Raw genomic sequence first — 16,968 nt, 5'->3', positions numbered from 1 at the left:
CTGTGTTGAGACCTGAGGGGTGGTGTTATGGGTCCCCCAAGCAAAAGAGATGTTGAAGTCCTAACCCCTAGTGTCTCAGAAGGTGACCTGATTTGGAAATAGGGTCTTTACAGAGGTCATCAAGGTGAAATGAGGCAATTAGGATCGACCCTAATCTAATGACTGGTATCCTTATAAAAAGAGGAAGTGTAAACACAGAGACACGCACACAGGGAGAAGGCCATGTGAAGACGAAGGCAGGGGTTGGGGTGATGCACCTACACGCCTAGGAATCCCACAGATTGCCAGCAGGTCAACCAGAAGCTGGGACAGAGGCGTGGAACAGAGCCTTCCTCACAGCCCGCAGAGGGAACCAACCCTGCTGACACCCTGACTCCGACTTCCAGCCTCCAGAACTCTGAGAAGATACATTTCTGCTGTTGAGCCACTTGGTCTGCAGTACTTTGTTATGGCAGCCCTAGCAAACTACAGATGGGCAGCAGTGAGCCAGGTGGGGCTGGCGGGGACCTGGGCAGGAGGAACAGCACACACGCCGGGGAAGGCCAGAGCAGCTGCCCTCATGGAGCACAGTGGGGTCAACAGGGCCTGACCCTCCGGCCACCCTGAAAAGTGGGAGCCTTACTGTATTTTTGGGGTTACAGTGAGAATGAAGTGAGATATGAGGCTCATACCTTCCATTCACTGACGGAGCACCCACACAGTGCCAGGTGGCTACAAGTCAAGACAGAGTCACCTGCTTTCCAGTGGGAGAAATGAGCAGTGGAACAGAGACCAGTGATAGAATGACGGCAGGGGCTACAGAAGGCTGGGAAGGCCCGTCTGAGGAGGTGGCATTGGACCAAACCCCTCCCCTCCCCGAGACAGCCACAGATGTGGGGGAAGAGCATTCCAGGGACCGGAGACAGCCAGTGCAATGGCCCTGAGGTCAGCCTGTACTTGGCAAGTCTGAGGAGTAGGAAGAGGCCAGGTGGCTGGAGTGGAGTGAGTGCAGGCGAGAGTGGGAGGGGATGAGGGCAGAGGGGTGACAGGGCGGGTCATGCAGGGTCCAGGTGGGATTTTGGGCAAAGCACACTGTGCCCTAGTGCCTGGTACGATATATGTGCTCTGTAAACGTGAGCCTTTATCATTAATCCTGGGAGCGGGGCAAGACACTGGAGGTTTTAATCAGGGGAGCGAAGGATCCAAATCTAGTTTTCCGGGTGCCCCCAGCTGTTAGTGAGGTGCGTGAACTGGATTCTCAGCTTGCTTCCCTGCCCACATCTCCAGGGATCCCGTTTCTGTCTCCTGACACCTCTCTCCTTAGGAGCTCTGTGTCAGCACACATCTGAATGGCCCCAACCAGGTCATGAAAGAGGACATCACCGAGAACAGGATGGAGAAGGGCAGACCCCCCCCCAAACCCAACTGAAGAGGAGCCTTGGACCGAGCTTCCTAGGCTCTGATCCAAGCTCCGTCCCTTCCCAGCTCTGAGCCTCTGGGCCTCAGGTGCCTCATCAGTAAAACTGGAAGAATAACAGGTCCACCTCACGGAGCTGTTGTTGAGGAGGATTCGGTGAATAAATTCACGGACGAGAGCTCGGAACTGAGACTGGCACACAGTGAGTGCTCGATAAATGTTCGGTATCATCATGTTCTAACTTAGAAACACAAAAACCCTTTCTTAACTGATGACTCCTCTCCTCTCTCTTTCGCTTCGCAGCGAAGTGCCCCAAACCAGCTGCCTCCTGTTCTGCCCTGCCCTTCTCTCCCTTCTCTGACCCTCCAGTCACCTCCGTGAGGCTCAACCGACGCTCAGTTCCCGGGCTCGTCCCGCTGACGGCTCACAGTTGTCACCCCGCGCTCCTCCTCGTATGAACACTGAGGGGTCTCAGGCTGAGTCCTACACCTCCCTTCCTCTCCAGCCTCGTGCCTTTATGCTGACAACGCCCAAATTTCTCTCTCCAGCCTGACCTCTCCCCCGAGCTCCAGACTCCTTACCCGACTGCCTCCTCCACGTTTTCTTCTAGTTGCAAACTTAACCTGTCCAGGACTGAGCTCTGAGCTCCCCCGAGCCCGCTCCCCACTCAGTCCCCATCTCAGCCCGAGGAGAGTCCATCCATCCTTCAGGCTGCGAGACCTGGGATCATGTTCAACCTCGTCTTCTCTCACACCACAGCCAAGCTGCCCGCAAGGCCTGCCTGCTCCCACGTCAGAGAATCTATCCCGAAACTGCCCCCTTGACCCTCCCTGGCCTCCATCCTGCTCCAGGCCCCTCGTCTCCTGCCTGGACCATCGCAGCAGCGCCCCACTGGTCTCCCTGCCCCTCGCAGGCCATGCTCTGCACGCAGCCACAGGGACCCTGTGGACACCCAATTTAGGTCATGTCCCTCCTCTGTTCCAGATCCTCCCGCGGCTCCCCCTCACTCACAGCAGACGCCCAGGCCCTTATGTGGGGCCCACAAGACCCTCCCGGTCTGTGTCCATCGCCTCTCTGACCTCGCGTGCTCACGTGATCCCAGCCACACTGGCCTTCCTCCAGCAGACCAAGCATGCTCCTGCCTCCGGGTCTGGGCAGCGGCTGGTCCCTCTGCCTGGAACAGCCTTCGTTTACATGCCACACAGCGCTAGCCACCACCTGACCTGCCGCGTGCTTTTCTTAGTTACCCTACTTGCTGTCCGCCTCCCCAACAGGCATTGTCAGCTCCCCAAGCTGACAGGGACCCCTGCCCGCCTGTTCACAGCTGTGTTCCCAGTGTGTAGACTGGCACGGTGTCCTGATGAATGAGGGAGCGAGGTGTCACCCTCCTCCCCATCCCAAGACGCCCGAGCTCAGCTCCGGCAGTGCCTCACCGGGCGTCCAGGCACTTACTTCTTTGGGTCAGTGAAGGGGAGCGGCCGTGGCGGGGGCTCGTCTGTTCTCTTCCACCCCGTTGGGTGCTTGTTGCGCATGGGCTGCTTGGAGAAGAAGGACTTGGGGACGGAGGCGGAGAGCTGGAAGGCGCTGGGCTGGGCCAGCTGTGAGGGCCGCGGGGTCTCTGCGCTGGCCGTCTTGTGAACCTGAGTAGGGTAGCCGGCCCTCGAGCTCATGTCGCTGCAATGTGAAAATGAGAGAAATAAGCCAATTCCATCCCACGTTTTGAAAAACCGATCTGTTTAAATTTCCTCTTGGGAAACAAAACTTCATTCACCGAGGAGAGATACAAGTACTTTACTGCTGTGGAAAATTCCAATACATAGATGTCTATGTGGAGAAAACGTAAAGCTGCCTTCATAGTCCCGATCCCACCCCAGGGATGCCCTTCTAGCACAGCTGGTACCTCTATGGGAATCTAAAAAGTCACCCCCTGTGGGTGGAGGCTCCCACCCCACCCCAGAGATTCCCTGTCTCCTAGGCACAACCTACACAGCTGAAGGTGGGGGTCCCACCTGCCTGTCTCTGGAGGTGACCGTGGTTTACAGCTTGCTCTATTTCCTTCTTAACCCTTTCTTATGATTAAAAACACACGTGTTGGGAATTCCCGGGTGGTCCAATGGTTAGGACGCAGCACTTTCACCGCCGGGGGTCCTGGGTTCGATCCCTGGTCGGGGAACTAAGATCCCACGAGCTGCATGTTGCAGCCAAAAACAAATAAACAAAAAAACAAACAAAAAAACAAAGAAGTGCATATAATCAGAAAACAGGAGCTTTTTTTTGAGGGGTGGGAGAATTGTTTTTATATATAACTGGGATTGTGCTAATAACTTGCTCTGTAACTTACGGGTTTCTTTTTTTTTTAACTTATACCTTGCCACGCCTCTTCATTCAAATATTTTTTGAGCACTATTACACGATGGACACGACTCCAGATGATCTAATCTAAAACCACAGCTCGATATCCCAAATGCTGGATTCCTGTGAAGTTAATGCTACAATGAACCTCACGCTGTTAACTAGGACCCAACTCTTGGGGACCCAACTGCTGATCCCATTGAGGCAAATCAGCTTTTAAAACTCCTAAATAAAATTCCAATTCCACTTCAAGTAAGAGGTCTTTAATGGGAAAATTAATGTCCTTGGAGTGCAAGTCAATAAATCCTTATTGAAAGTCAATTTAGCAATATTGAGGGGTGGGATTTCTGACTATGGCAGAATGAGGAGATTGGCAAATTCTTTCCCCCAAAGCACAAAATCGACAAAAACAATCATTTCAGCACTCTGGAAACTGACCAAGGGCATGCAAGAATCCAACTATCGTTTATGCTTGAAAAACTGAACTTCAGGTAAGAACAAGGGGAATCTGACATTGTGGCCTGGGGGCTCTCTCTTATCCCACTGCCCAGCTCAGTGAACAGGCAGGTTCTGCCACAGTGGAACCTCTGGGGCTGCATCAAGCATATCAACACATGCTCATTGAGAGTTTCAGAAGGAGAAGAGAAAAAGGGGCAGAAGAAAGGTTTGAAGAAATAATGGCTGAAAACTTCTCAAACTGGACAAAAAACATTCATCCACACATCTAAGAAACTCAACAAAGCCCCACCAGGATAAATATAAAGACATCATCCAGAAAAACAGGTGAAAGTCAAACATTAAGACAAAACCCCTGAAAGCACCAAGAGAAAAGGATTCATCACATACAGAGGAGCACAGTACAATTAACTGCTGACTTGTCATTTGAAACAATGGAAGGGAATGATATTTTCAAAGTGCTGAGAGAAAAAACTGTCAGCCAAGACTTTTATGTCCAGCAAAAGTATCCTTCACAAATGAAGGCAAAATAAAGCTGTCCCCAGATAAACAGAGACTCAGAGAATTCATTGCTACACATCTGCCTAATAAATAATAAAATAAGTCCTTGGGCCGAAAGGAAATGACTGCAGATGGTGACCTGAATCCATTCGGAGAAATGAAGGATCCAAGATGGTAAATTTGTGGATTAGAATTAAAAACTCTACAGATTTATGTTTCCTTATTTCTTCTCTAACTTCCTTAAACATAAGACTGTATAAGGCAATAATAACAACACTATACTGTTGGGTTAATAACAGGTATGGATGTAATAGTATAGATGACAAAAATAGCACAAAGGAGGGGAAATGGAATGGGGCTATATTGGAAAAAAGTCTCCATATTTTATTGGAATTAAGTTAGTATTAATCTGAATTACACTGAAAAGGCACGTACTATAACAACTAAAAAAAATAGTCCAAAAAATCAAGAGGAATCCAAATGGTGCACTAAAATGCATTTATTTAACACAAAAGGCGGCAGTAAAGGAAGAAAAGAGGAGCAAGAAAACCAGTAAACATATAGAAAACAAAGAGAAAAACGGCAAATATAAATCAAATCATTATCAGTAACTTCATTAAACGTGAATGCTGAAACACCCCAATTCTAAGGCAGATTGTCAGACTGGATTAAAAAAAGCAAGCTCTGACTGACTTGTATATACTTTCTATAATTAAGCAACATCTACTAACAGGCCCAAGGTTGCACATTGGTGGGGGGATGTCCAGGGAGCCATGGAGCATGTAACATCGGGATTGGACTTGGTCTGGGGTGGTCAGGGGCTTCCCCAACGAGGCAACGGTGTCTGAGCTGAGAACTGAAGGAGATACAGCCTTAGTCTAACAGATCTGACCTCCCAGAAATCCACACCACAGAAAAGCCTGCACAAGTACATGCAGGCACATACAAGGATGGTCACTGCAATGCTGTGTGTAATCAGGAAAACATGGACATGGACTGAATGTCTTTTAACTGGGGATTAATAGATTGTTCCAAGCACATCCATATGATCAAAATCTATGCAGCCACTGAGAAGAATGAGGTCGATTTCTGTTTATGGGTGAGGACAGATGTCTGAGCTACAGTAAGTGGAAAAAAGGCATTGTGTAAAGCATGCTTTTTCTTTTCTTAAAATGTGTATATAGGGGGCTTCCCTGGTGGCGCAGTGGTTAAGAATCCGCCTGCCAATGTAGGGGACATGGGTTTGAGCCCTGGTCCAGGAAGATCCCACATGTCACGGAGCAACTAAGCCTGTGTGCTACACTACTGAGCCCGAGTGCCACAACTACTGAAGCCCGCGTGCCTAGAGCCCGTGCTCCGCAACAATAGAAGCCACTGCAGTGAGAAGCCCGCGCACGGCAACGAAGAGTAGCCCCCCGCTCACCGCAACTAGAGAAAGCCCGTGCGCTGCAACGAAGACCCAACGCAGCCAAAAATAAATAAATAAATAAATTTATTTATTTTAAAAAAATGTATGTATACTATATGATTACTGGGCTTTTTTGGGGGGATCTTTTTATGAAAAGGAAATGCACAATTTTTCCCCAACTGTGGGTCATGAAATCAACTTAGTGGATCTTGCCTGTTATTAAGAGGAAAATTTAAAAAAATAGACTAGAATGAAAAACCTCAGTGTACCTCTTGTGAGGTAAGGGTAAGTGGTTTTGTGAAACCTTATTCTGGATGTCCACGCTGGATTGTAATATAAAATGCTTTTCCTGTTTTGGTTAATGGTCAAAAATGTGTGAAAGATCTGGGCTGGTACAGGTTTGGAGAAAAATCTCTGGGGGAGTGTACACTAACTGATTACCTCTGGAGATAGTAATGATGGGGGAAATGAAACCATATAAAAGGCGCAGGGTAGAAAGGAAGTGCCATCTGACACCTCAGTCTCCTTCAAGGCAACCTGCCCCTCCCCCTTTCTTCAACAGAGAGCGTAGTACACACAAGCACAACCTTCCTTTGCAACATAAATGGCAGCCTATCATGAGCTTGTTCTGCACCTGGCTTTAACCTTAACATGGTGCTCTGGAGACTTCTCCGTGTCAGTCCACACAAGCCCCTCTCCCTTCAATAGCTGCAGAGGGTCCACTCTATGAATATATCCTAATTGATTTTAACCCTAACTTTTACTTTCTACAGTACATATTTCTCTACCTTGTCATCAGGCATGTTCAGCTTTTACGAGCTGAAAAAAACAAGAGATGATTGAAAACAAAAGGAAGGGAATAAGATGAACACCCTTTGCCTCTGTGTCTGCCAGCTGGCTCCAGCCATTGCCTCTTTTGGGAGGGGTTCGCCCCCTCCTCAGGCCTGTGCCAGGCACTGGGTGTCATGCTAATCCCCGTTACCCTGTAAATGAAGGCTGACTGTACTCATCCTCAAGGAAGGTGACCTGGCTGGCACCCAGCCCAGGGCACAAATCCTGAATGGCTGATGCCACTTGTCTGCAATGGGTCTGGGGTAGGTCTGCGATCTACTTCTGGCCAGTGAGACTTCGGGTGTATAAGTGTGGACTGTGTGCTAGGGGACTTCTGGGGAAGATTTCTTCACTAGAAAACTAACACAGACCACTTGCAGCAAATATCACGTGTTCTTCCACCGGACACTGTGACTATCTGGTTGAATGACAGCCACTTTGAGACTGTGAGGGGAGCCAGTCTATAGGCTGATGGAGGCAGAACAAAGAAAGGGAAAGAACCTGGGTCCTCCAGTCAATAAATTACCCAGTCGTGGGGCCCTTCCTACCTTGTGCCTTCACGTTCTGAGAGATAACAGACTTCCCCCAATTGAGCCGGGATTTCTTGTTGCTTGGAGCCAAAGGCATTCCCACGACTGTCCCTGTTTTCAACGTCTACCAGCCTCAGGGACGGATGGTGCCCCCCACATAGTAGGGCAACAAAAAACTATTCTCCTGAATATGCTGTGCATCTTGACCCGGCCCTTTGGGGTGGGCGCCCCTTCTCACACATCCCTTGGACCACGAGTTGTGTCAGGTGCCACGTACAGGGTGGAGTTCTTACCCCACCTGCCAATCACTTTCCTCCTGAAGCACTGGTGAGGCCAGGTGCCCTCCCCGGGCCTCAGCCTGAAAAACGAAGCAGCACCTCGTGGTGGATGGGAACATGGGCCACGCTGCTCCCCTGACACACCGCGCTCTTTGCTCAAGCCCCTTCCCCTCAGTGAGCCTCAGTTTCCTCCTCTGAGAATTGAGGCAACGACAGCACCTGCCTCACACGATCATGCGCGCACAGTGCCCAGCACAGGCCCAGGCACCGGGGTGTGCTCCCCGAGCTGCAAATGTACAGGGACGTGGTGCGCCCAGGGGCTGAAAGCCTGGGCTCTGGGCTCAGCCAGGACTGGCGGGGGCGGGGGCCATCCTGCTCCCACCCCACCCTCACCCAGAGAGGCTGTGCATTTATCTGTGTTGTATCTTAGGGGAGCAGTTAAGATTTTGTTGGAGTAAAAGGTTCTGTGGCTTACAAAAAAAAGCTGAAAAACTGTAGGCTGGATGGAGAAATCGCACAGCTGCCTGGGCATGTGCGATGCTTTGGTCTATTCACCCCCGTGGGCGCTGATGGGTGGCCCAGGGTTGGCAACAGGCACAAAGGGAGCTGTGCCCTTGCCTTTAGGAGGAAGAGCAGTGACGGAGCAGGTGGTAGTGATGGTGGTGACCGCGCCGAGCCTGTGAACACGGCCAGGCCCTGTTCTAAGCATCTCATAGGCATCACTTCATCTAGTTGCCCCAGCAACCCCACGAGGCAGGAACTACCACCTCCCGCAAGTTCCACGTGGGGAAACCAAGGCCCAGAGAGATTAAGTAACTTGCCTCAAATAACATAGCTGGTCAGGGATAGAGCCAGGATACAAAGCCAGGCAGTGTGGCTCAAGAGACAGTGTGTTTAACCACCAACCTGTACTTTCAATGACAACGGTATACATGATAAATACATAACACATAAAAATAAAACCAAGCAGCAGCTGATATATTTGGACCAGCTATGTCTCAGGCCCTGTGCTAACTACCTTAAACACATGGTGTAGGTTCATACTCGCAGCCTTGGACTACAGAGCCCATCTTCACCCCCATTTTACAGATGAGGAAACTGAGCCTCAGAGGAATTAAGGAGCCTGGTGGAGATCACACAGTCGGTGAGTGGTGGAGCTGTGACCTGGACACAGGCAGCCAGAGGTCAGAGCCTGAGAAATAATACCTCACCCAGGTACCCCCAGGTGGGCCCCTGTGGGGCCTTAACTGCTGGACTGATCTCGCTCTCTCTCCCAGGTGTCTGGCAGGGGCTTGAGAGTTGAATCAGTCCCTGCACGTGGCTGGAATTATCAGGCTCAGTGTAGGAGCCATATGCAGCAACATTCTGCCCTGCGGCCTGTGAGCAAAAACAGTAGGTCTTCAGGAGGTGGAAGCAGAGATGACATGGGAGAAAAACTCACTGGCACAAAATCGATGCGGAATCCAACCACCACTGGCCACCTCCACCAACCACTGTGCACCTGTATCATCACAGCGGCCTCCTCCTGCCCTCGCCCCCAGACCCAGCCAGAGGGAGGCTGTGAACGCCCGAGTGCAACCACCGCCCTCCTCTGCTCAGGGTGAGTCAGAGCTCTCCCCCAGTCCACAAGGCCCCACACCATCTGGGCCGACCCCTCTCTGCCCTCAGATCCTCCCACTCTCCCTCTCGCTCACTCTGCTCTGGCCACATGGAAGCTGTTCCCCAAACACCCCAGAAACATTCCCACCTCAGTGCCTTTGCACTCCTCCCTGCCCCAGCCCCAAGATCTCTGCAAGGTTCCCTCCTTCCCTTGAGTTCCTGGAGATGGCCTGCGTTCCTCTTCCCAAGCTGACTGCGACTCTCCGAGTAGGTCTCTGCTGTGTGACGCTGGCTTCCTAGCCAACACAGGTGGGGTGGGCCCCAGTGGATGCCAAGGCCCTCACATCACCTTTCAGGGCTGTGCACCCAGAAGGGTATCCCGGAGACCGCAGCCCCACCCGCGGAAGCAAGGCCACGTGCTTCCTGCCTGCCTGGGAACACCCGGCGATGTCAGCTCCACATGGAGCGGAGAGCCTCTCACTGCCTCTAAACAGCTCTTGACAAATTGCTCAGGAAGCCCAGGAAGCTTTGGAGTGTATGTTGCCTCGAGAGAGGGTGGGGTGGGGGGGGCAGGTGGCTGCCTGCCTGGGATCACTCAGCCCACCGCGATGCCCACAGCAGGCACTGGCGCCTGGCACTGTGCCTGGAAGCCGGGCTCCCATGACGAACGTCTCGGGGGAAGAGTCTGTGAAGTCACTGGAATCATCCACAGGCACAAGCTGCTACAGGCTGCGGTGGCTTCCACGGAGAGGGCTGGAGCGCAGGGAGGGAGTGGGTAGGGGGTTTGGGCATGGCAGGGCCCATCCCTTTCCTGGCAGTCCTCACATTATGCTGGTGAACTCAATCCCCCCAACCCCTGAAACAGTCCACTTTCCCCCGAGTAGTCCAGAGTGATCTACTTAAAATGTAAGTCAGATTATGTGCTCCCGTGGCTCCCACGTCCCTCAGAATCGAATCCCAGCATCTGACCGTGGTCGGTAAGCCTGCCAGAGCTGGGCCCCTGCCCACCTTGCAAACCAGACCTCTTGCCTTCCTTTGGCCTGTCTGGCCACCAGAGCATTTCCAGAGCACTGCAAATGAGTTTACCTTCAGGGCCTCAGCATTTGCTATTTTCCTGCCTGGATCACTTCCACGCTCCCTGCAAAATATCACCTCCTCCTAGAGGCCTTCTGGGACCTCTGCCCGGTTTGATTTTCTCCCCAGACCTTATCTCCACCTGGCATATTAATATTACACGGTTGCTCAGTTGTCTGTCTGCCTCACTCTCCCTCCAGGAGACCATCAGCTCCACAAAAGAGGGCTCGACTTTGTCCCCTGCTGTATCGCCATGTTTGGAACAGTACCCGGCACACAGTGGGTGCTTTGGTGTCAGTGAATGTGAGAATAACATTCCTCTCAGGCCTGCCCAGCCCTGCTCTCCTCTCCTCTCTCAAGAATCTCAACATTCCCCATCTGCAGCAGCCTCCCGACACTGAGCAGTCACCGGCACTGTCCTGGACCTTTGCCTCCCTCCCTCCTTAGGTCCTGGTGGTGCCACCTGCTGACACATCCACAGTTGCTCTGTCCTCTAGTCAAGGTCCCCTTCCTTCTCACTCATATCTCGGCCTCAGACCCATCCCTGAGACTTCTGCAATTGCGCCTCCAGCACCATCTTTCAAAACATCTATCTGCCTGCATTATCCTTTCTGCTGAAGCCTTTCCTTGCTGGCCACAGCTCTTAGGATCAAATCCAAACTCTGTAATGTGGCTGACAGCGCCTTGCGTGATCTGGCCCCTGCCAACCTCCCATCAGCTGCCCCCCTCAATTTCTATACTTGAGCCAAGGGGCCTGTGTTCACTGACCTGATGGCACCCACCCTCCTCCCCACCCTAGGGCCTCTGCACACGCTACTCCCCTCTCATAGGGATGCCTTCTCCACACATCATCTTTCCTTTTTCTCTTTTAAAAAAAAAATTGTAAAATAGCCCACATAGAACAAAGTGTACAAAACGTGTATGTACAATTTAACAAACACTTACAAAGCAAACACCCACATAACTGCATCAAGAGTATATCATCAGTCCCCCTGAAACCACTTCACCTGCTCCCTCCCATCTTTGGCAGAAATGACGCCTTCTCAGGGAAATTATCCCTGCCCCCCAACCCCCCGCCTATATTAGACACCCCCTCCAGCCCCTGCATCACATCCACTCTCAGATCCCAGGAGGTCTCCCTTGAAGGCTTTCCCCTAGCATAACTGATTCATTGCTTTTGTAATTATTTGCTTGCTGTCTCCCCTGGCACCCTGTCAGTGCCAGGACAGCCGGGGCCCTCTGCGGCAGAGGGCTGAGCATACAGTAGGCGCCTGCTGTATGAATGAACGCAAAGTGTTGGGCTAGAAGTGCCTGGAAGTAGACACAAGGGTGGCTATGGAGTGCCTGTGCCTCTCTTCGGGGAGCCAAGGCTGGGCAGCAGGTTGTCATTCCGGCTCGGCCCCAGGGAATGGACGGATGACAGCAGATGCACAGGGCTGCTGGGCTGCCCCGAGCAAGGGGCAGTGTGGCTAGCGGCAGGCAGAGGCACGTGTGGGCCCCTCGAGCACAGGTGCTCCGCGACCTGCTGGGAACTTGTACCTACTGAGATGGGAAGATTGTGGGAGGACTGGCAGGGTGAGGTGGGACTTGCACATCTTCTCTGCCTAGAACACTCTGCCTTCCTAGTTCCCGGTAGCTTAGCCTCTTTCCTTCAGGAAAGCACCTCCCATACTGGGTCAGGCCCCTCCTTTGGGCTCCCACACCCTGACCACTTCCCTCACCCTGGCCCTGACCACTATGGGCTGTCACTGTCTGGGGATGGATATGTCTCCCCCATTGACTCTGAGCCCTCACTAAGGCCCTGGCGCTGTCCCTAAATAAAGTGTTGATGCTCAGGTTCTTAAGTAAGACAGAGTCAGGCTTTTAGTTAGGGACAGCGTCACGGCCTTAGTTAGGGACAGATTCAGGGTCTTAGTTAGGGACAGATTCAGGGCCTTGGTTGGGAAAAGCATCAGGCCCTTAGTTAGGGACAGCGTCAGGGCATTAGTGACAGGGTCAAGCTTTAGTTAGGGACAGCTCAGGCCGTTAGTTAGAAACAGCTCAGGCCCTTAGTTAGGGACAGCGTCAGGGCCTTAGTTGGAAAGAGCATCAGGGCCTTTCTTACCGACAGCGGCAGAGTTTTAGTTAGGGACAGCTCAGGCTGTTAGGGACAGTGTCAGGGCCTTAGCTAGGGACATCGACGTGGCCTTAGTTAGGGACAGTGACAGGGCCCCCATTTCACAGATGAGGAAACTGAGGCCCAGAGAGGTTCAGTGATTTGCCCAAGGCCACACAGCCAAGACAAGGTGGTGTGGGGTGGCGCTCAAACCCCAGTGGGCTGACTCTGGAGCCCACGCTCTCATCTACCATGAACACGTTTGTTTCTTTAAATCAACTCATTTAATTTTCCTTAATTTGTCCAAGGCAATATCTGTAAAATCAGGGGATGGGTTGATAACACTTTTCCTAATATCCATTTAAAATAAAACACTTTCCTCCCCACACCACCCAAATCACCTCAAGCACCCCATTTTGGGAAATGCTGCTTCACACTAAAGCCTGGTTGCCTAGGAGAAAACTTCAGGAAGCAGCTTTAATGAGTAGATAAGAATGATTTGCAATTAGCATCAATTGTCTGTATGCAAATTAAAGCTCCCAACCGCAGGGCCCTCTTTTGTAGCAGGTTCCTCTCCCATTTTATTCCCTTCATTTCTGGGTTCAGCAAATCCTTCTCTCAGACACAGAGTAATTTTATACCCACCCCCCTGCCTCAGACACAGTCTACTCCCCAGCACCGCTGCCTTTATATCAGACTCCAAAACCCTATAGCTACTGAGCTTTACTAACACGGGCCTGTGCCCAACACAGGGGCTACCACAGCCGGGACCTGGGACCCCCATGGCACCGAGGCCCTCTCGGTGGGCGCACTTTGACATCTGTCTCAGTGATGACCTGATTCTAGTCTGTCTCCCTCAATAGATGGTGGGTGAGGTGAGGGCTAGGGGCCTCGTCTGAATTTGCTCGTTACTTCTCCTTAGCTCTCAGCATAGTCCCTGGGACACAACAAATCCCTGAGAAATATTTGTGAATGAAATGAATGGATAAATAAATGAATGAAGGAGCTGTTCAAAAGAGTCCGTGAGTTCAAATGATTAACATCTATCTGTCTAGGGAGGCTGGCTCAGACAGAGACTTAACTCCCTGGGGCACCCTTTCTCTCTACCCTCACCCTTCTCCTGGCTCCCGACTCCAGGGGGACCAGGGCCACAGTGAGGGAAAGCACTGACAGACGGACACTCTCAAATACTGTGGTTTCCAAGTCTGTCAGAGTGTAAGCAGCCCCTTGGTCTTAGAATCTAGTTATACTTCAACTTCTACAACAGCTAAACTCCCTTACGCTTCTGCATATTTTCCTTTCCAATCAACACCTGTCTGTCCAACATTGGCTTTCGAGTGTCAAGCAGCAGAACCTGAGTTTGGTAACAACAGAACCGCTGCTAGGTCATGAGATCCTTTAAGGAGGTAGTGAGCAGCGTTCAAACATTCTGAACAGAGTAGACTGGATTAAAGGGCTTCGCACGGTCAGGCTAAGAACTGCTAGGGAGATTTTTGCTTCACCTTTTAAAAAAATATAGATATTTCTGTATAGTCAAAGACCCAGGTCCACTGTGGGTTGTGGTCAAGGAGGTCTGAGGCCACTGCCTGGGTGCACGTGTCCTGTGTGGCGAGAGGCTCAGGTCTGGGGACGGGCCAAGGTGTCAGGAAGTCAAGGGAGATGAAGACCCCTAATAGGGGTCCTGGACACGGGCTGGCCCCTGCTCAGGTGTGGTCAGGGAAGAGAAAGGAGGTGGTGGCCTCAGGGGTGCACACTGGGGACTGCAGCACAGTAATCCCTGCCTGGGGCCGCAGACCTCTGAGGGGGCCCCTGGACCGGGCTGAGTCCTGTGACGGCAGAACGACTTTTCCAGGAGGCAGTTCGTGGCTTTCATCACATTCGCAAATTGTGTGTGGTCCAGACTCCAGGTTGTTGGTTAGTCAATGCCTGTTCATTCTCACTTATTACCCTGTCTGCCTCTCTACCAGTGGTTCTCAAAGCGTGGTCCCGGGACCAGCAACATTGGCATCTACACGGAACTTTGTAAAAATGCATAGTCTCAGGCCCCACCCCGTAGGGCAGGGGAATCTGTGTTGAACAGCCTTCCAGTGGACTGTCTGGAGACCACACTGCCCTTCACTATGAAGGCTGGAAGGCTAACCCGTGATCTCCCAGACTTCCTTGTAGCTGAGATGGCCATGTGACACTGCCTGCTGAAGGGGGTTCTGGGAAAGCTTTTGCTTTCTCCACAGACAGGGAGCTACACAGACGTTGCCGTCTTTCCTCTGTTCTCTGTCCCCATGTCCCCCAGGGGCACCACAGCCATCTGGAGACCAGGAAGTCACAGCCAGCATGAGGAGGGTGATGGAGCAGGAAGACACAGGGTGCTAGGCCTTGAGGCCCTCCCTGAGCCGCTGCTGCACCAGCCCAGCTCTGCCCTCTCTGGACTTCCCAAAAGGGGACTATTAAACCTCTACTTGTTTAAGCCACTGTGGGTCAGGTTTCCTATTACCTCCAGACAAATGCACTCCTAACAGAAACAGTCTGTGGTTCCCAGAAAATGTAAAAACTACTAGTCTCAGGAGAGAGAAAAGGAAAGAGACTGAGGGTCAGAGTGAACCAGAGACAGATGAGACAGACAGCCAGGGATTTACCTCCCTCTACTGGGATTCTTAAAGGCCAATGGATGGCAGCAGGGGGAGGTCCACGAGTCTCCCAACCCTGTAAGCAAACTAAGGTGCGAGCATTCCCACCTTTGAGCATGTTTCTGGGGAGGGGAACACCAGTGTCAGGACTGTGGGGGATGCAGAAGGTGGTCAGGGCCCCTGAAGGACTTGGACTAGATTCAGTGTCTTACCTGGACTGCCTCGGTGGGTCGCGGCTGCCCCCAGCCAGGCCTGTAGGGGTGCTGGAGCCTGAGGAGTACAGCTTCGGTCGGTAGCCCTTGTTCTGGCCAGTGACCCCAGGGGCGGGCGAGACCTCCCGACGCCGGTCTGTATGGTGGGACCGCCCAGCAGCCTCGCGCCCGCCCCCACAGAGGCCCACACTTCCCGGGGGCTTGTGTGGCTTGGCCGGCCGAGATGTCTTGGCCAGGGACAAGCAGCTGGGGCTAGAGGTGTAGAGGGTGGTGTCAATGCCACTGTCACTGGAGCCTCCCTTGGAGAGAGGGTCTTGCTCTGGCTCCAGTGGGTCCAGGGGGTCGAACCAGCGATCGTCGCTGTGGCTGCTGGACGCGTTGCTGGAGAGGGTATTGCTGCTGGAATGGCTGGAGTACTGAGGCTCTCCCTGGAAGGCAGGAGAAGTGTGTCATTCCTAGACTCTGGGTGGGGGGGCGGGGGGCAAACTTCCTTCTCTGGGTCCTCCCCACACCTAAGTGTGAACCCTGGAGCCAGACAGCTTCGAACTATGGCTCCCCCACTTACTGGCCTTGTTATCTTGGGCAATTGGTTGAACTTCCCCGTGCCTCAGTTTCCACATCTGTAAAATGGGTTGGTAATAACCCTGCCCCATGAGGTTGATCAGAGGAACAAATGACAGCACATATGTAACATGCTGCCCACAGCTTAAGCTGAACACATCTGAAACTGAGCTTCTGGCCTTCCCTCCTGAATTCGCCTCTTCCCTGTCTCATAATGGCACCTCCGTCCTTTCAGCTGCTCCAGCCAAGAGCCGTGGAGCCACTCGACGCTGCTTTTGCTCTCACACCCGTATCTAGTCCAACGGCAAATCCTGTCGCCTGAATCTTCGAAACAGGTCCAAACCTGCCACTTCTCCTCCCTCTGTGGCTCCACCCTGGTCCTGTCCACCACTGCCTCCTGCTGGACTATGGCAGGAGCCTCCTCCCTGGTCTCCCAACTCCCTGTCCCTGTCTCCCCTCACCCCGGCCCCCAATTTGTTCCCTACACGCAGCCAGAGACAGGCTGTGAACACTTGCGTCAGTTCATGTCCTTTCCCTGCTCACTCAGGGGAAAAGCAAGAGTCCTCACCATGGCCTCTGTGATCTGGTTCCAGGTTCTGGTCTCTAACTTTATCTCCCGCCTCCCTCTTGATCACCCTCCTCCAGCCACACTGGCTTTCTCGCTGTTCTCTGAGTATGCCAGGCACACTGCCCCCTCAGGGCCTTTGTACTTGCTGTTCCCTCTGCCTACAGTGCTCTTCCCTCAGATATCTTCATGGGTTGCTCCTTACTTCATTCAAGATTTTGCTTAAAGGTTACCTCCTCAAAGGCCTTCTCTGACCACCTCATCCTAAAGTAGCTGTGCTTGACGCTCTTTTCCCTTAACTGTACTTTGTTTTTCTTTCACAGCAAGAATTGGTTCTTACCATTATATAATGAAATCTGTTTCTTTGCTTACTGCTTGTTGCCCCCACTGGGACGCCAGCTTTGTGAGCACAGGGGTGCATCTGCCCTCTTCATCACTGTGGTCCCAAGGCCTGGCATGTTGTACGTGCTCATCAAACACCCACTG

General features: G+C 52.3%; 1 protein-coding gene across 10 annotated transcripts in view; it reads right to left on the bottom strand.

The window, feature by feature from the left end:
- Window positions 1-16,968, bottom strand: part of SIPA1L3 (signal induced proliferation associated 1 like 3) — a 235,554-nt gene that overhangs the window by 22,859 nt on the left and 195,727 nt on the right. For all 10 annotated transcript variants that reach the window (XM_068527222.1, XM_068527220.1, XM_068527221.1 and 7 more), the window contains 2 exons: window positions 15,357-15,784; window positions 2,849-3,070 (listed from right to left, as the gene is read on the bottom strand). In XM_068527222.1, the coding sequence (XP_068383323.1) occupies window positions 2,849-3,070; window positions 15,357-15,784 (650 nt within the window). The remainder of the gene's footprint in view (window positions 1-2,848; window positions 3,071-15,356; window positions 15,785-16,968) is intronic.

This window comes from Eschrichtius robustus, chromosome 19, assembly GCF_028021215.1.
Source record: "Eschrichtius robustus isolate mEscRob2 chromosome 19, mEscRob2.pri, whole genome shotgun sequence".
Lineage (NCBI taxonomy): Eukaryota > Metazoa > Chordata > Mammalia > Artiodactyla > Eschrichtiidae > Eschrichtius > Eschrichtius robustus.
This window is presented reverse-complemented; position numbering and strand designations above follow the sequence as displayed.